This window comes from Odontomachus brunneus, unplaced genomic scaffold (assembly GCF_010583005.1).
Source record: "Odontomachus brunneus isolate Ranch 3 - 2012 unplaced genomic scaffold, Obru_v1 Obru_scaffold_077, whole genome shotgun sequence".
In the NCBI taxonomy this organism is placed as follows: Eukaryota; Metazoa; Arthropoda; class Insecta; order Hymenoptera; family Formicidae; genus Odontomachus; species Odontomachus brunneus.
Genome location: NW_022639527.1, coordinates 988,747 through 1,007,755, shown reverse-complemented (window position 1 = coordinate 1,007,755; position 19,009 = coordinate 988,747). Strand labels below are relative to the sequence as shown.

General features: G+C 33.8%; 4 protein-coding genes across 4 annotated transcripts; 1 reads left to right on the top strand and 3 right to left on the bottom strand.

Moving 5' to 3' along the window:
- Positions 1-19: 19 nt before the first annotated feature.
- Positions 20-468, bottom strand: LOC116847368. Its single transcript, XM_032822301.1, has 2 exons — positions 331-468; positions 20-214 (listed from the first exon to the last, which is right to left on the bottom strand). Exons 1-2 carry the CDS (start codon positions 466-468, stop codon positions 20-22), a joined length of 333 nt encoding a protein of 110 aa, XP_032678192.1.
- A 1,606-nt stretch (positions 469-2,074) lies between these two features.
- Positions 2,075-3,291, bottom strand: LOC116847416 (PCNA-associated factor-like). The gene is made up of 4 exons (XM_032822393.1): positions 3,113-3,291; positions 2,952-3,032; positions 2,714-2,859; positions 2,075-2,619 (listed from the first exon to the last, which is right to left on the bottom strand). Exons 1-4 carry the CDS (start codon positions 3,147-3,149, stop codon positions 2,545-2,547), a joined length of 339 nt encoding a protein of 112 aa, XP_032678284.1. The 5' UTR covers positions 3,150-3,291; the 3' UTR covers positions 2,075-2,544.
- A 959-nt stretch (positions 3,292-4,250) lies between these two features.
- LOC116847346 (histone-lysine N-methyltransferase SETMAR-like) lies at positions 4,251-4,832 on the top strand (the record flags this gene model as incomplete). Its single annotated transcript, XM_032822262.1, has 1 exon — positions 4,251-4,832. A coding segment is annotated over one exon (582 nt), but the record flags the coding sequence as incomplete, so codon positions are not given.
- Positions 4,833-6,576: 1,744 nt separating this feature from the next.
- Positions 6,577-16,864, bottom strand: LOC116847354 (succinate--CoA ligase [ADP-forming] subunit beta, mitochondrial). Its single transcript, XM_032822278.1, has 7 exons — positions 16,649-16,864; positions 10,842-11,101; positions 10,567-10,729; positions 8,793-9,057; positions 8,353-8,657; positions 7,974-8,093; positions 6,577-7,892 (listed from the first exon to the last, which is right to left on the bottom strand). Exons 1-7 carry the CDS (start codon positions 16,712-16,714, stop codon positions 7,722-7,724), a joined length of 1,350 nt encoding a protein of 449 aa, XP_032678169.1. The 5' UTR covers positions 16,715-16,864; the 3' UTR covers positions 6,577-7,721.
- Positions 16,865-19,009: the final 2,145 nt, after the last annotated feature.

Genomic DNA, 19,009 nt, shown 5'->3' with positions numbered 1-19,009 from the left:
TATAGATATGTGACATATGCTATAGTGTTTCTAGTAACAGAGTGCACCCAGGTTGGGAATCTGAACGTACCCTATGAAGGATGCTGTGTACGGGAAGGTGCATGGGATCTCTGTTCCAGCGCAACCTTTGGCTTGTATCTTTTCTGTACCCTACTTTCGTCCTCCGACTTCCTCTTTCACACGTCAGAGCTATTTTCTTCCCTGAGAACAGGACCTTGACAACACAAACGAAATTCCTGGATAATGTAGATCCTGTAGATTTTTCTCGGAAGAGGACGTGTGCATTTACAATTGTAACATCAAGAAAATGGAAAAAAAATTCGATGCTACCTTTTCGGCTCTGTCTATTTTGTATGTTGCTTTCAACATATCAACCTTGTCTACAAATCCTATTGAGTTGCTATAGTCCATTACTGTGGACACAAAACTGCCACCTTGATTCTTTTTTCTTAACTGTTCCACAGGCATATATTTGATCTTGAAACAATTCTTGAAATAGATTTACTGAGGTAAAATAGTTGTCAAAGTATAATTCATATCCTTTCTCTTTCAGTGAATTCGGGAGGTCTTTCACCGTACGGCCTCCGAGATTCTTCTCAGTACTTTCTCCTACTTTACCAATGTATATCTGAAATTCAAGAACATAACCCGAGTCAGCTCTTACCCAAATCTTGTAACCTTGTTTGTTAAATTTTGCTGGCACGTATTTCAATGATCTCCCTTTGAATCGAATCAACTCATCTATTGATTGCTGTCGCATAGGCTGGTACATGAATGTCCATGAATGTGAAAGTACTGACAAAAATGGGTGTAGCTTGTATAAGCTTGTGTAATTTGTCAAAGCCTGCTTCTCGCTTTTTAGGTTGCACTGCATTATCATTTAAATGAAAATGAGCAAGAAGCTATCCAAATCAATTCATAGACATTAAATCTGCATTAAATAGTTTTATCTTGTGATACCTTATTGCTACATCAGTAATCTCTGTAACTAGGCAATTTCTTTATCCCTTTAAGAATATTAATTGCAAAGAAATTTTTTACTTCATTAATAGTAGTAGGGTGGAGATTGTTTCCTCCATATTTTCTTGGTAATATAGAGATTTATTTGATAGACAAAATCTTGTATCAGTGTCTCTGGAAACTATTTCATAAAAAAAAGTCTATAGGCATTTTTGCGTCATCAGTTACATTAGATCCTGTTTTTTTCAAAAAATCTACTCGAAGAGTAAATATTCCATGGACACAAAGTTGACGGCAGGTTGCTGATTTATTTCACGTTCATTATTATTGTTATTACTTCCATTAGCATTACTTCATAAGAAACATTGTTCTGTACAATATCTTCGGCATCTTCCTCTTCATTCTCGTCCTCAAATTCCAACACATCAGTAGAAATGTCATTCAAGATTGTGTCAACAATATTACTATTAATCATTAAGTTTCCACCTTGATTTCTCTATCCCAAAAAAAAATAAAAATTGCTTTAAAAACACTTGGTGACTTCATGATACCACCTAGAAAAATAAACAATTTTTTCAGTTTATTATTTGCCAACATTAACGTTTAAGTTTTATAAGTTCTCTATGTACATCAGAAAAAGCAGCAAAAGTCACAGTTTACTTGCAACTAGGATATTCCAGAAATTAGAATATACCAGAAACTTAGCAATAAGCAGCATCAGAATTCACAATGACAAACACAAGCATGCATGTAACAATTAGCACCAAAATCGCACGCAAACTGAAGCGAATACTATAAGTAACACAAAAAACCGATAGAATGCATCACGATACACAAGTTGAACGATGATTTTGTTATGAGATTACTATGCCTGAAGCTATGATTTGGCTCTAATAGGTGATCTCACTGTGTTTCAGAGTTAAATTCGATAGAATCATTACATAGTATTACGTGTTTGCGACAATTGGTTTCCGATCGAAGCTGCAGATAAACATGGATTTTTTTTTTATAACTTTTGATGTAACGTTTCGAATTGATATGAATCTGGATCTTTATTTAATGATAAATTGTTAGCATAATATACATGGTATAGTTTTTCACTTGACAAGATAGCTACATATAAAAATATACTAATTTATTATCTATAGTTATTTTATATACTTATACACACAACTGAATAACATTGATTTATCTTCCAAATGAAATATTTTCTCACCCACATATTATAAATTATAATTTATTTGGTACAAAAATTATGCCAAATAAATTATTATAGTTTAACACAATTTTTTTTTAGATCATTTTTATAATAGTAACCTATGTGCAATTATTTCTTATCACATTTATAATTGCTCACTAAATTAAACAATGGTTGTTTTATTAATTTACCTCAAATTATCATGTTATCATAACAGAATGTACAATCTTCCTATTTTTCTTTAAAACAATGATAAAAATTTATATGAAATCTTAATTAAATACGTGATAAAAAAAGTAACAATGATCTAGTTCTGATAAATAAAAGTTACAAATAAATAACTAATCAGTTAGAGTATGAAAATACAAAATTGAATGACGAGACTGTCAATCAGACTCATCATCATCATCATCATCTTCTATATTTTCTTTGATATCATTCTTCTCATCCTTCTGATCTTCCTGAAACACAAACAAATATTATATATATAAACTAATATAGAAAACAGAAAAAACTGATACAAACATATATTTACTATTCATTTGTAATACTTACAAAGTTCTCGATGAAGTTTGACGATGAAGTTTCGCTTGCAGTTGCCTCAGAAGTTGTCTCAGACTTACTTATAAAGCAAGTAATAGATTTTTGCCATTTTGGTGTTTCCCTTGGATGGTAAGGGTTCCCGCCAGATTGTTTTTTTGCTGAAAACACATAAATCTTGTTGTAAATGTCTTTGTGTATCATCAAATTTATTGTCTTTATTGTAGAATTAGAAGAATACATGAAATATTACCTCCTTTGCTGCCAGTACTCTTTTTAGGAGTATTGATTTTTACAGGTGCACTCTTTTTTGCAGTTACTTTTCCACCAATAGCTACAAATATATACAGTACTATTATTTTCAATAAAACATATGAAAACTCTAATTCCTTAGTTCAGTATTGTAAAATTTACCTTTCCTAGGAACTCTGTCCGCTTTTGTCCTCACCATATTTTCACGTTTGTATAGAGGGTCGAGAAAATTTTTTTGCAAAATGTAGAAATCAAAAATAAGAAGACCCCAATTACTCCTTGTCAAAGTATCGTTACAAAATTTGAATAAAAGAAGCCAATCAGTATGGCCAAATCAGTTACTGGATATATCAGGTTGACCAATATTCAAACACGTCACTACATGGACGTAGGAAAATATCTGAACGAAAGGGTTGTGCTGTGTTCGGAAACGTCACTCGAGTACTCTTCCTCTCCTTTTATCTCACTCTTGTATTTCGCTCACTCCAACGACTATCGTCTAGTAGTGTGCACACAATGTGGTTGCGTTCTTTTATTTGCACAGATGTAGCTGAATGCATCTCGTGGATACATCAAGATTGTACTTTTTAAGGTTACTAGCTAGTGATGTACTGTCCCTAGAAAATAAGTTTTCCTATTGGCTATTGGATTGTCGTATGTCCAACATCGGGTCCCAATCAGTAATGTATCAGTATTGCTTTTATAAAAATTGTGAGAGAGAAAGGCAGTCTAATAATAATATCAAATAACATAAAAAATGTCATTAATTGAATTAGTACATGGAATGATTTAATACATGGGACATGGCCAGTTATTAAAGGATAAAGAGTCTTCAGAGTTAATTTCAGATGCTGTTATTAAAAATAAACCTTCAATAACTCCCACATTTGTAGTATCCATCTACATCTCATTAATAAATTAATTTTTCCATATTTTTTACTACAATTATCCCAGCAAACACAAAATATTACTGTTATATAACATAGACGTAACACGTACTCTTGTTACTTTTATGTTATATAGCAGTTATGTCTTTCTTTGTTAAGATTGTAATATTTCGACTATATTTAATACACATTTTTGTACATTTATTGAACATACGAGGGTAGTCCAAGAAGTACCCGACCTGACGTATAGATGGCGGTTGTTGTTTGAAAAAAATCACTATGGCCGAAAGCATCAACCTTATAAAGCTGAAGTTTGAAGTTTCAAGACGCTACGTTGTTTAGTATTAGTTTGGCAGCCATCAATAGTGAACGCTCTCAGTACATTTGTAAACATGGAGAAAATTGGTCATCGTTATGTGATACAATATTTTTATTTAAAAGGTCTCAGTCCAACCAATATCAAAACTGAGCTAAATTCTACTCTGGGGGAGTCTGTTCCCTCGTTTACAACAATAAAATATTGGGTGGCAGAGTTTAAAAGAGGCCGTAAGAGCTGCCAAGACGAACATCGCAGTGGTCGACCAAATGAGGTGACCACGCCAGAAATGGTGACGAAAATCCACAAAATGGTATTGGATGACCGTCGACTGAAAGTGCGCGAGTTAGCTGAAATGGTAGGCATATCAAAAAGTACTGTACATCGCATATTGACTGAAAATTTGGACATGGAAAAGCTGTGCGCACGATGGGTGCCGCGTTTGCTCACAATTGAACAAAAACAGCGTCGTGAGGATGTTTCAATCGAGTGTTTGGCGATGTTTCGCAGTAATAAAACCGAGTTTTTGCGTCGATTCATAACCATGGGTGAAACATGGGTTTATCATTTCACACCTGAGACGAAAGAACAGTCGAAACAATGGACTGAAAGGGGAAAATCGGCTCCGAAAAAGGCGAAGACAACTCCATCGGCTGGCAAGGTTATGGCGTCAGTTTTTTGGGATGTGCGTGGGATAATTTTCATTGATTATCTTCAAAAAGGAAAAACAATCAACGGCGAGTATTATGCGAACTTATTGCAGCGTTTAAGTAATGAAATCAAGAAAAAACGTCCGCATTTGGCGAAAAAGAAAGTGTTGTTTCATCATGACAATGCACCGGCTCACACGTCCGTTATTGCGATGGCCAAAATCAATGAGTTAAAGTTCGAATTGCTTTCTCACGCACCCTATTCACCAGATTTAGCCCCCTCAGATTATTATCTATTTCCAAACTTGAAAAAATGGCTTGATGGTAAAAGATTTGCTAACAATGAAGAGGTGGAGTCTGCGGTTGATGGCTATTTTGAGAAATTCGATGGTTTTCACTATAAATATGGTATCGAAGCTATTGAACATCGCTGGGAAAAGTGTATCGAGCTAAAAGGGGACTATATTGAATGAAAAATATTTATATATCTCATAAATATTATAAAAATATTTATTAAAATATATTCATTTATATATATTTTTCTCTTTTCCTGAATTTTTCTTAAAATTTCAATTTTATTGTTTCACACGCTACGTAATTAAATTTAAATTGTACTTCGAAAATTTGCTTACCATTGCTGAGATTCGAATTTCTTATTTTTTATTAATTTAATAATTTTAAATAATTACATTTATTTTTTTCATATATAATATTTGTAAATAGATATATTTACAAAATATTACTACAAATATTTATTTTTCGTTTACTATAAATATTGTATAAAATATTTAGTCTGTATTTTAATAACCCACACAGCAAGAATATCCCAAATACATCATAGCGATATCTTGAAGATATCACATATCCCAAATATATCTTTAGAATATCCTTATGATATATTTTGGACACTTCTGCTATGTGGGAATATTTTCAATAAAGATTTTGATACTTTTTCCTTCATGTATATAAAATATTTATATTATATTTATATAATATTTTTAAGAAATAATTCGAAATAAATATTTATCATAAATATTGTGTGTTGTCTGAGAAACGCACTACTTTCTGCACACCAAAGAACCGTATTCGTACTTAAGGTTCCTACACGTTCGGAACTCAGGCTACAATTTTTCGGCAGCCGCTTGGATTGGGATGCTAAAAGTTGCAAGCAATTGCACGATTATGCTTGCAACTTAAATTAAAGAACGGTCAAGATGTACGCAATCTGCAGCTTGATGTGCGCAACTGGATACACAGAACGATTAAATTATGCATCGGATACATCGGGTTGTATCTGTTGCGAATAAAAGAACGCACCCCTTGTGTCTCTTGTTAAAAAGCAACCATTGGTTGCTTTGCTCTAAAGCCCGTATCAGACTACCGACTGCACAGGCCGACCCGACTGCCGACTCTCAATGGACCAATCACAGTGAGGCGCCAAGTCGGCGCCTCACTGTGATTGGTCCATTGAGAGTCGGCAGTCGGTAGTCTAATACGGGCTTACATTACTGTTATGTCAATTCGTGTGCGGCGCCCCTGGGAACACATCTTTCTACCAAATATCTGAAAATGGTAAAAGGTCCTGCATAACACACACACACACAGGACCAATTCAGAGAGAGAGAATCTTTTTATAGTATTTTTACGAAATACGAAATGCTTGAAAATATAACGAATGCATTTGAAACACAAAAATTCAAGATATATAAATTTTCGTATATACATGAAAAATTAGATTGCAGGCACAGAATTTCTGAATTATATACAATTATATACAACACTAATTTTACGGTTTTATTATTTTTTTACACGAGACATACGAAAGAATTTTAATTCGATTGTTCAGCAAATACAGGATTTCGAGAACTTTTTACACGAATATTCTTTACTTATCTTTCCTTATCATGGTTACACAAATAAACGGAACCCCGTATTTACAGAGAATTCTCCAGACCCTCGCGATAATTCTGTACGATCAAATTGCTCTTTGTTCGATATATAACTTGAGTAATAAATCATGCGGCGAAACATGTCTGCTCGATGATCGACTTTTGGCTGGATAAAATTCTCCCTAATTATTGGATCTTATTAATTAGGTGTAACCCTGACGACGATTCGATCGTTCATTGAGAATACAAAAACAAGCTGAAATTATGCAAAATAATTTATGTATGTTGCACATCGCTATATATATATATATATATATATATATATATATATATATATATATATATATATATATATATATGTGTGTGTGTGTGTGTTACATTAAATAGGCCTTTCCAGATGCGCACACACTTTCCACGTTCGATGATTTTCGGGCGACGCACAAGGTTTTGTCTATAAAGAACAGGCGTGTACTTACACTCATTTGTATATTCTCCGCACACAAGAGTGCACACCCATTTTCAACAAGACTGCACGAATAGGTATTATATTACATAACTTAATTCCTTAATACTGAATCACAGAGCCCTGTTACAGGGCAAACAATAAATTATATCTCTGTGAGTAACTTCGCATAGTTCTGTGTTACATTTATCTCTTGCGCGCATCCAACGTATTAAAAAAAAATATATGTTTATATTAGTATCTACCTGTTTTCTCAAGATTTTAATATCCGATACACGGCGTAGTCACTTTCGCAAAATAGAAAGCATCCACAAGATGTGTATCTTGTCTTCTCATTCTACGAATTACACAAAGATTCAAAAGACAAATTCGTTCGAAAACGTGCGCGCTGTTTGACAGAAAGAGCGCGTGTTATTATACATAGGAAGTTTTATTACTGTATATTTTTTGTGAGATGTCAAATGTACTTTTAGATGTTCTTTGAGTCTTTCAACGGTTGAATATATTTCTCTTTTTTTGCAAATATTATTCTTAACATCTCTCAATTACGATTTTTTTCTAATTCCCTATGAAATTGCTGGTATCTCGAAATTTACGCTGAGATTTTCGGATTGCGCTAACTTAACGATAGTCGACAATTTCACCGCGACCCGTGCAGCCTCGTCGAGATCATCAATCGGCACGATCTTTAAGCCTGCATTCGCGATCAAAGCTTTGGCCTCATCAACGTTGGTGCCCTGTAAACACAAAACGTATGTCGCATCGTGTACTTCCAATTGATTGAGTGGAAACTTAAACATATCGGGGATGTACTTTACCTGCAATCTAACGACCACAGGGATTTTTAAACTTAGTTCCTTAGTCGCTGCGATGATACCTTCCGCTATGACGTCGCATCTCATAATACCTCCGAAAATATTAACTAGAAGAGCGTGAACCTACAAAAGAAAGAACACATATATGTAAAATATAAAATATTATTGCACAATGTCCATAAAGTCCTAAAATTTCTATAAACTTAAAAATAAAGGGACAAACATCTCTTGTTGAAGTCTCTTCTAAATTGAAGATATAATTATTTCATACGAAACGTCTCAAACATAAAGACTTTTGTGTTCCTTTATCGGGTTTGGTTTGCACTGCAGACGCCTCGCATTACGTAATTATATTGTATGTTGATCGATACCGCTTACTCACCCGTGAATCAGAAGTGATGATCTTAAATGCCTCTTTCACCGCAGAAGTTGACGCACCGCCACCAACGTCGAGAAAATTGGCCGGTTCGCCGCCGTGTAGTTTTATAATGTCCATAGTGGCCATAGCTAAACCAGCTCCGTTCACCATGCAACCTATATTACCATCAAGCGCGATGTAATTCAAGTCAAACTTGGCGGCCTCAACTTCTTTAGAGTCTTCTTGAGTCCAGTCTCTCAATGCAAACAATTCCTTCTGCCTGAATTCGGCGTTATCGTCGAACCGACACTTGCAATCCAAAGCAAAATCTATAAAAAGAAAGTAGTACATAAAATAAGTATAAAATAATTTGAAAATATTTAGTATTGAAAGAATTGTATCTTTCTTTACTAGAACATATAATGAATTATGAATCTATGAATCACATAAATTATCGTACTCACAGTTTCCGTTAATATCTTCAGCAAGAGGATTTACTTCTAAGAGCAGAGCGTCTTTCTTAAGGAACATTTGGTAGAGGTTCATAATTATGTTAGAAATGTAGTCCTTGACGTTCTCGAGGCCAAGCTTGGTAGTTATACGCTCCGCTTGTTCCTTTGTAATACCCTTTTTAAGATCGATAGGTTCATACATGATGGCACCTGGATTTGTCGCGGCGACCTCCTCGATGTTCACCCCACCTTGGCTGGATGCTATTATGACGGGACCCTGAAATTACGAGCGCTTGTCAGAATTCTCTTTCTCTTAACGTTTTATTTCAAACATATTAACTCTAATTTGGCAGTCATAGGTATATAAATTGACCCAAGCGAAAAATTAAGATTCCATAGCTGTTGAATCTTGGATCACTGAATCGTGAATGTTATTTCACATTTTGTATTGAACAATAATAGAATAATATATCGTGGGAAGCATCTACTTTTCGATGATTTTATTCCAATACTTTCGTACACAAAAAGATCAGAGGAATCGAAATTATGCCGAAAAAATCATGATTCTATTTAAAAAATTGAAGTTAATTTCGATAGGTATTTTCAACATCATTCTAAAATCAAATAGATATTACTATCTTCTCTTCCCTTGATATTTTATAATTTTTGTTGGAAATACTTTTTCACATCTTTCTTAATTTTTGAAATATTAAGTTGTAAAGTTGTGTAAGCCACCCTGTATACACTGTATCATATAACGCCCGTATCATACACACAACAGAGGTGTAACATCCACGCGGTACATCTTGAATAATGCTAATGCCGGCGGTACTGAAATTTCCAGGTCTCATAATTAGAAAAATATTTAATGACAAAATACATTATTATATTGTTTTGCAAAATTCTTGAAATTAGTTACAAGATTATACAATGAAAAATGGAGGTTTTTTTCATTTAAAAATGGAAGATGACCTTCACGTAACCTCAACGTTATCAAGGTCATACTAATTCTACTATGCGTGATTTAAAACCACACAACTTTTGTATGAAACATTTTTTAAGAAAATGCGTATTTTTCGAAAAAAAAAAACACCTGATACAAACGTTCTGTGACACCCTGTATACCCCACAGGACGCCTGTATATAGAGTGCGTCATCTCAATTTCATAATCTCTTGTGAAGATATAGAGCGGATTAAGATGAACAAAGAAGTCCAACCGTTTTACGAGAATCGCAATAATTAATAATCGAGATATTAATTGTGAAAGATTTGTAAATAATCAAGCATGATATGATAGACAGGCTACATTGACGATATCTGTCGTCGTGTACTTATACATTAGGTCAAATTGAGTAAAAAATTCTTCTACTATTTTGTAAATAACCATGTAGATTTTTAATTATTAGTTAAAGAAAATTGTTGCACGATTTTGCACAATAATACATCAATCTTCTTTAGTTAATAACTAAAAATCTATGTGGTCACTTGCAAAATGGAGGACTTTTTTGTTCAGTTTGACCTTATGTACAAATACATGACGACAGACGTCATTATTATTCATCTACCATCTCGAGTGTCATTATTTATAAATCTTCTTCAATTAATATCTCGATATTTATCACGAATATCGCATTAAGAAAAACGATATATGACTTTTATGTTCACCTCAATCCGCTCTACATTCTCATGAGAGATTGTGAAATCTCATACAGACTCAGTGTGTTAAAGCAACAAAAAATAAGTATGCCAACGAAGGGTTTCAAGTTTTAAATTAAACGTGCTTACACCAAAGGCTCTTTCCATCATGACAGCGAGGTAATACTCCTTGCGGGGGAACATACGTTGCGTCACCATCACGGCGTTGCATATCCGACCAGCTTCGCCGGTTTGCTTCGTGATCAGCAGTTTACCCAGCATCTGACCTGCCAATGCTTTAGCTTCTTCCGGTCTGTAAACAACAAAGCAGTAAAAGATGAAATAATTCTCAACATAGCCAGTTAAGTCATAACTCTTTTCTAGGATATTTTTGGAGCACAATCACATACGCAGTTATTACTCACGTTTCGCACATCTTTACTCCGCTAACGCTGGATCCTTTGAAGTGCCCTTTTCCTCTGCCGCCCGCGAGGACCTGAGCCTTCAAGACAATGTCCTTAGTTTTTAGGTCGGCAGCGAGTTTGGCCGCATCGTCGGGAGTTTTGGCAACGCCGAATTTTGGGGTAGGTACACCGGCCTCATTAAGTAAACTGTAGCTAATGTGCTCGTGTACATTTAAATTCCTGGTCTGCTGTTTTGCTGGGTTGATTTTGCACGCTAATATCTGGAAGTTTGTAAGGTACTACGATGACTAAACAATTGATTAAATAAAACGTTACTGTGTGCACACTTGTTTGCAGAACAGTTTGCATTTTATTTTCGATCTATTTTGAAACATCTAACATCAGAAAATGAGAAAATTTATTTTATAAGAATGATTTAAGATAGTTATATTTCTCATTAGATATTGTATATTCTCTTTTTCCAGTAGCATCAAATTGACCGCTCATAAATTTACTATTTATCATACAAAATCACGTTTTCATACATTTGTTTTACTGCTAATTTAAAATATACTTAAAATATACGCACACATATATATATACACAAAAAATATTGTTAACTAGTACTTAACACTTTTATATTTTATTTTTCTGATGAAAACATTATTTATGTATCAATTTATATAATAAAGATGTATAGTGTCAATTACAGAGTAGTTTAGATATAATAAAATTGAGAACTCACTAAAAACTATCAAAATTGAATGTCGTTACAGACGGGCTTACTCTGTAATAATATAATTGATAATAAGAAATAATTAATATTAATAATTAATTATATATTTATTGTGAAAACCCATGATAAACGATTCTCAATTTTGACAGTTTGGTGAGCTCCCGACTTTATTGTGTCTAAATTGTTTTGCAACTAAGTATAATATAGATAAATAGAGATATATATGTATTTTTAAATGTGTACACACACATACACACACACATACACACACATATGTATATATGTATGTATGTATATGTATGTATGTATATGTATGTATGTATATGTATGTATGTATATGTATGTATGTATATGTATGTATGTATATGTATGTATGTATATGTATGTATGTATATGTATGTATGTATATGTATGTATGTATATGTATGTATGTATATGTATGTATGTATATGTATGTATGTATATGTATGTATGTATATGTATGTATGTATATGTATGTATGTATATGTATGTATGTATATGTATGTATGTATATGTATGTATGTATATGTATGTATGTATATGTATGTATGTATATGTATGTATGTATATGTATGTATGTATATGTATGTATGTATATGTATGTATGTATATGTATGTATGTATATGTATGTATGTATATGTATGTATGTATATGTATGTATGTATATGTATGTATGTATATGTATGTATGTATATGTATGTATGTATATGTATGTATGTATATGTATGTATGTATATGTATGTATGTATATGTATGTATGTATATGTATGTATGTATATGTATGTATGTATATGTATGTATGTATATGTATGTATGTATATGTATGTATGTATATGTATGTATGTATATGTATGTATGTATATGTATGTATGTATATGTATGTATGTATATGTATGTATGTATATGTATGTATGTATATGTATGTATGTATGTATGTATGTATGTATGTATGTATGTATGTATGTATGTATGTATGTATGTATGTATGTATGTATGTATGTATATATGTATGTATGTATATGTATGTATGTATGTATGTATGTATATGTATGTATGTATATGTATGTATGTATATGTATGTATGTATGTACGTATGCATGGATGTAAATATATATATATATATATATATATATATATATATATATATATATATATAAACGTGATATACATCTTTATATATCTTTAATCACAATAGTTTCTTACCTAAATCTCATAAGTAGAGAATTTGAAAAATATTAAAAATAGAAATTAAAAATAATATGCTTGTCTCAAAGAACACGCATGAGAAGAGTCAACTTTGATTACAAATATCTTAACTCTCAGACGATAAATTTTTTTCTAATTGCGCGAGTTAGATAATATTTCACTGCGTATATAATGCAAATTTCATTAAATTCTCATGAAACTCGTTCCATGATACAACTGCTATAGTCGACATCAAATTACTAGTCTGCTTTTATTTCTGTGAATTTTGAAAAAAAAAGATATATATATATATATATATATATATATATATATATATATATATATATATATATCTACTACGTTTGAACGTAGCTTCAGAATTCACAGAAACAAAAGCAGACAACTTATCGGGCCACGATTGTTTGTAGACGACATGTTTGAGCGCCATTCTTCATTCAATTCTTACGCAATTCTTTCAGATTGTGTGTGTATACACTAAAAGTTAATATTATGCGTATTGATCAAACTACAGAAACTGATAACTAATTGTCAATGCGGCACATTGGTATCGTGTAGAAGATAAGACGAACAGGTTAAAGTACACGTGAATCACTATAAAACATGCGCGCCATTTATAGTGTATGGATTTCTACTCGAAGGCTAACTAGTGGCAATGAGTTATATATTCGTTACATACGCATCTTTTATGCATAACTTGGCAACGGCACTTTGTATGCAGCGAGTAAGATTGCATAATAACTTTTAAAACGACCAGATTCTTTTTCATTATACTTTATACTTTTTTTATTATATACTTTGAGATTTACTTTTTCCGGGATAAAGAATATCGAAGCTTCGATTATCGAAGCGAAAGTTCAACATAAACTCGTTTAACGAAGCCTATTCATATTTTTCGAATATTAAAGATCTAAAAAAAAATCAACTTCAGACATATTAACTCCTTCCAGGGACGAATTCCTCAAAGATCTAAGTAGTATTTATAGTCGGATCTTATATTTAAGATCGTCTTAAGTTTATCCTCAGATGTAATACAGATTGTTTCATTGGATGCATTCAATACTACAACCTGAGCGTTTAGTAAGCTCTTATATGTGATTGGTGTATTTTTTAGATCTAAAACAATAAATTAATCGAATATAAGAGCTTACTAAGTGTTCAGTGAGTGATCTTGTACACGCATTGACTATGAAGCATCTGAAAATGAACCTAAGATTACTTTAAATATAAGATCGGAATATAAATAACGTCCTATGATCTATAGGAGTAAACTTGATTTGGCTTTGGCAGTCACGTGCGACAAGAGCGCGAAACACAAGTTTATTCGTGTAGACTTTCGTTTTTTGATGGAAATTCTAGAAAAGCCTATTACACGAGTCTTCTCAAGAAGTTTTCGTAATTCCTCTTGTAGACTTTTAAAGCTCATATCAGATTGAGAATTGAAGGTTACAATCAGACCAATCAGGCAATTTAAATCTTGATTCTGCTTTACTTGATTGGTCAGATTGTAATCCTCAATATATAGTCTGATATGGGCTTTAATGTCTTTATCAGACTGAAGATTACAATCACACCAATCAGGTAATCTAAATCTTCATTTTGTCTTACTTAATTGGTCTAATTATAATTCTCAATCCATAATCTCTGATAGTCATAAGAGTCAGCAGAAGAAGCTATGGAGACTTGTCAAAGAAGCAAAGGCATTTGTCGTTTTTCAACCAAAATACGAAGAGAATCTCCTTTTAATTGCGATATTTGTAATCAAGATAATCGTCCTTAGGAGACTACAGAATGTTTTTTTAATAATCAGAATGAAAACTGAGTAATTTATTTGAGCAAATATTCGATTGAAAGTGCAACACGAGTTTATATTTTCTTTTATAATAAATTTTTAAAGACTTGCAAAATTCGACTCTATAGTCCCTTTGATATTTATACAAGACGAAAGTTTTGGGAGCAAATATAACGTCTGTGCGAAATACGACAAATTACAGATACTACGGAAAGTGCAGTCTAGCTCCTGAGTTAATTTCCGGCTTTTGCGTCATTGCGGAAGATATGCATTAATATTTGCATGTATATGGACATACATTTACACACAAAGACGGTGTTTTGCGGCTTATCGCACGCAGCTTCTAAAATCAAATCAGGATTTGCTCTTAGCTCTTGCCAGTCCTTCAGAAAATCAGAAAAAAATAATTTTGTTTTAAAGTAAAGTAAAATTAAGGTATTTTAATTAAGTTTTATTTTATTAAATTTAATATTTTATTATTTTATTAGTATTAAATTTTATTTTATTTTAATTAAAAAAATGATTTTGATTTTGATAAAGTAAAATAAAATTAGTTCTTTTTTAATTTTAAAGTGACATAAATATCTGTCAATCGTATGATGAAATTTCTTTTTTTCTTGTCGAAAATATTTGTTCACAATATTGTTGTTCGTTATACCATGATCGTTATACCATGATCAGTAAATTAAAAGAATTAAAAGAAAAAAATTAACATATCTCTCCTTCTCATACATACATATGTATCAGTATCCTTGAGAAATTTAAAAGATTATAGACTTATAGAGAAAGACTGTGCATTTTTATTGGAGAGTTGGAATTAATATTAGTAGAAGAGGATGATAGAGAGTAAGATGCTTTCTTTGTCTAATTATCTACTTTTTTTTGTTTCACTCTTTCTTTTGTTTCTCCTGTATTGTTCTCTCCTAGAATTAAAGTACTGTGTATGTTTTTGACTTAACATTATCTCTGTCCTTTAATCGTTATCAGCCATCTACTAAGAGCATGCAGTCTATGCTATAAGTCTATGATCTATTTCTTCTTTCACTTTCATGCTTTGTTCTTTTTTTGTTTTCTCTACAGTACTGTATGACAAAGCATCTTACTCAACATATTTTTATCTTTTACTTTACTTATTTCTATAAATTTTCTTATTATTTTTATGTAAACAACTTACTAATGAAACAACTTACTAATGAAATGAATGTCAAAGTTTTTACCATAATTTTACTTTAAAAAATGAAAAGAAACACGGGTATAAAATATCTTTTATATTTCCTTTTCTTACACATACCTTCGCTATGTTTGCGCATTTACATTAATTTATAAGATGAAAATGTGACTTTTTATTTCATGTCGGCGGCGTAAACGGGTCATTGACTTCGACAACCGAACACGTGCACCAACATCTGTCTCCCTCCTTCTCTCTCTCTCATTTTTTTCATTCCAAGAAAGCGTGATTTGACCAAATTCTTTCAAGAGAGAGAGAGAGAGAGAAAGAAAACCGACGGTCGACGAGGTTTGCTGTGTGCACGAACGATCGATTGACTATTTTTTCTCGCTCTGGTCTTCATTAGCGCGCACTCGAATCAACCTTCCCGAAATAGAACGACGATCATGATCATTGACCACGCGCGCGCGCTCGATCGTTTGACAAGTGTCTCTCTCCCCCTGGATAATCCCATTAAACTCAATCAAACGCGAACGGATGTCAAGCCCCATGGGATAGAGGAACGTCAAAAGGTCGACATGATCGAGATGCAGAAGGCATTTGCGTGATTGCGTAACCGCTGGACGAATTTTTCGTAGAAAAACGCACGATCGACCAAGCACTGGCTTGGTTTCGAATCGCTTGACCCTGGCGCTCAATTTAGCAGACCACTTTGCGGTCCACTATGGCGGAACGTCCTTCTCCGCTCTCTGTCTCTCTCTTTCGCACTGGCGCGCTCCTCTCTCACACAAGCGAGTCCTCGGCGTTCGTGAACGCAGAGATACTTCTGCGCGTTCTTTCCCGACAACGAACGACGCATTACAAGTGTCCATTCCATCTCGACGTGAAGGTTCGCCCGCTCACGTACCTTGGAGCTGTTGAAACGGCCGAGACTCTCCGCGAGTGAGATCGCCCGCGATAACATGGTTGCCATCTTAGCTCGAGCGACGGCGACGGACTGGCACTGAGCGCGAATTTCAGTCTCACCTTCCCCACCTTGCCCTGCCCTGTCTTGTCCTACCTTGACGTTTCGCACGCTCGCGCAACGTGACGCAAAGTCTATGACGCAGCCTCGCACCACGGAGCGACACAAAGGCTGCGTTCGCTTTGGACGCTTACGCGCTGTAAGCGTTATTCTATCTTTATCGCTGATTATACACGGGTAGAAGATAGAATGACGCTTATAGCGCATAAGCGTCCAAAGCGAACGCAGCCAAAGTCCACGATGTTGTTGTGCGAATCACGACTGCAGCGCCACTTGAATTTGAAAAATCATTCTCAAATAGCTTGGCAATAGAGACTTCGAAACGAAAGAAAAATCGTATTTAAGGCTTCTGGGTACTCGCGTAGGCTGTCTTTGTTCGAAGCAAAAAATCACATGCTCACGATTCTTCTTGCGTTATACGCAAGAAATAAAAAGATATATACACTTAAATTTTGAAAACACTCATATGGATGTCAAATAAATAGTCAATATATTGAATAAAATATTGAATCATTCTTATAATTTAAATAAAAACTATAAAAAATCTTTATTGCGATACTTTTATTTTTTACATAATAAACCCAGATAACCAAACCTGCGTGAACAGATTTTGAGCAGAGCTTGCTATCAACTTTTGATGGCAAATAGATAACAAATTTGATGCAGGATCTGTTATATCAAATCTTGCTGCCAAATTGCCGCCAGATATGCGGCAAAGCTTGTTGTCAGATAATTGCTGCTGATTTGCAGCAAAAACCGCGCAGAGTTTGTAGCGATTTGACGGCAGGTTGGCAGCAGAAACGACGCAGACCTTGCTGTGTTGCAAGCTTTGCGCGTTTTTGCTGCAAATTTGGCACCAATTGCTCGACAGCAAGATCTGTCAAAACCGCCAATCTGCCAAAACCGTAGCCTAATGTAGACACAGATGGCTATGGTTTTGCTGTGGGTTTTTGATGAAATTTGCTGCCAATCTGCGCGCAGTCTGCGCTCAATTTGCTTACTGAGAAGATTGAGGACATTATTGTATTAAAACTGATATTTATTGAAGTGGATGAAATATTAATTTATTAATATAAAACATTGCACATATATTGTAAGGTTATAAACTAACATTGCATATACATGCACGCACATAGAGATGTATAAATAAACTAAATACTTAGATCTAAAAATAAATTAAAAAGTAATAAAATACAATGTAATGTTTCTAAGAATATTCGATTAGCTAATTGGCTTACTGATAAGTTTTGCTGCTTACGTATCTTTATGTGTATAGTATAAACTGTAGTAAAATAATAGTAGTATAGTAGTAGTATAGTAGTAGTATAGTATTAGGAGTACAAATTAGTTCGGTCCGTTTTCAAAAGATAACTCTGGCTGTTATGAATGTTTCATAGTGACAGCTGATTTCGGTGGTTTCAGAGAGATTAGACATCTGTCAAAAATATTCAGTTTATATCGCTTTGAGTTTCATATAAAACCCCTATTTTTTACAGTGTTGAATATGTCAAATTTTATGTTAACTAAGCAGCATTTGCGGGAGGTTTTAGTGCTTTAATTGGAAGTTTTTCTGCTTTAATTGGAAGAAAAGTGCAGCTGAAGCGCATCGAATGCTTGTAGAAGTTTATGGTGACAATGCTCCAACTGATAAATAATGTAGGGAATGGTTTCGACGTTTCAAGAATGGTGATGGCAGTCCATACTTATGTAGTCAAAGGTTTTGAAAGACATGATTGAAACAGACTCGCCTTTATCAGTTCAAAATAGTGGCTTTTACATCGTGCACTTGATACGCGTACTAAATAGTAACTTTCTATTAGATAATCTTAATATCGACGATATATATAATCAATGGTATATTAAGTTGGTATAATACTCATCAAGAAAACGTATTGTATTGATTGAATGCGTCGTCGTTGATATGCATTGTCAATATTAAGATTATTCCCTAATAGCACAGATGTCCAGGGGACATCCAGAAGACATCCTGAGGCATCCTGAGGACATTCTTCGTCCTCAGGACGTTCTTAGGGCGTCCTCAGATCTTGTGCTATCTGGGTTGTTACGTCCCGGCGGGTTGCGGCCACGCTGCCGTGAAGAATAGCGCTCGAACCCTAGCACGGGGTTAGATCGCAATTTTTCGGGCTAAACAAATCGCGTGATTCTACCCGGGAATCCGTGCGATCAAGGGTAATCGCGATGGATTTCGTGCAAGAGGCGTAGTATAACCACCGTAGTGTAACC

What these genes read in the sequence shown, in the direction of transcription:
- LOC116847354 (XM_032822278.1), bottom strand. Translation starts at nt 16,714, where the DNA reads ATGGCAACCATGTTATCGCGGGCGATCTCACTCGCGGAGAGTCTCGGC. An exon ending in TGAAGATATTAACGGAAACT is followed by an intron (nt 8,658 to 8,792) that starts GTGAGTACGATA and finishes TTCTTTTTATAG; the next exon opens with ATTTTGCTTTGGATTGCAAG. An exon ending in TCATCACTTCTGATTCACGG is followed by an intron (nt 8,094 to 8,352) that starts GTGAGTAAGCGG and finishes TTTCTTTTGTAG; the next exon opens with GTTCACGCTCTTCTAGTTAA.
- LOC116847368 (XM_032822301.1), bottom strand. Translation starts at nt 468, where the DNA reads ATGCCTGTGGAACAGTTAAGAAAAAAGAATCAAGGTGGCAGTTTTGTG. An exon ending in AAATAGACAGAGCCGAAAAG is followed by an intron (nt 215 to 330) that starts GTAGCATCGAAT and finishes TGTGTTGTCAAG; the next exon opens with GTCCTGTTCTCAGGGAAGAA.
- LOC116847416 (XM_032822393.1), bottom strand. Translation starts at nt 3,149, where the DNA reads ATGGTGAGGACAAAAGCGGACAGAGTTCCTAGGAAAG. An exon ending in GGACAGAGTTCCTAGGAAAG is followed by an intron (nt 3,033 to 3,112) that starts GTAAATTTTACA and finishes ATATATTTGTAG; the next exon opens with CTATTGGTGGAAAAGTAACT. An exon ending in CAAACTTCATCGAGAACTTT is followed by an intron (nt 2,620 to 2,713) that starts GTAAGTATTACA and finishes TTTGTGTTTCAG; the next exon opens with GAAGATCAGAAGGATGAGAA.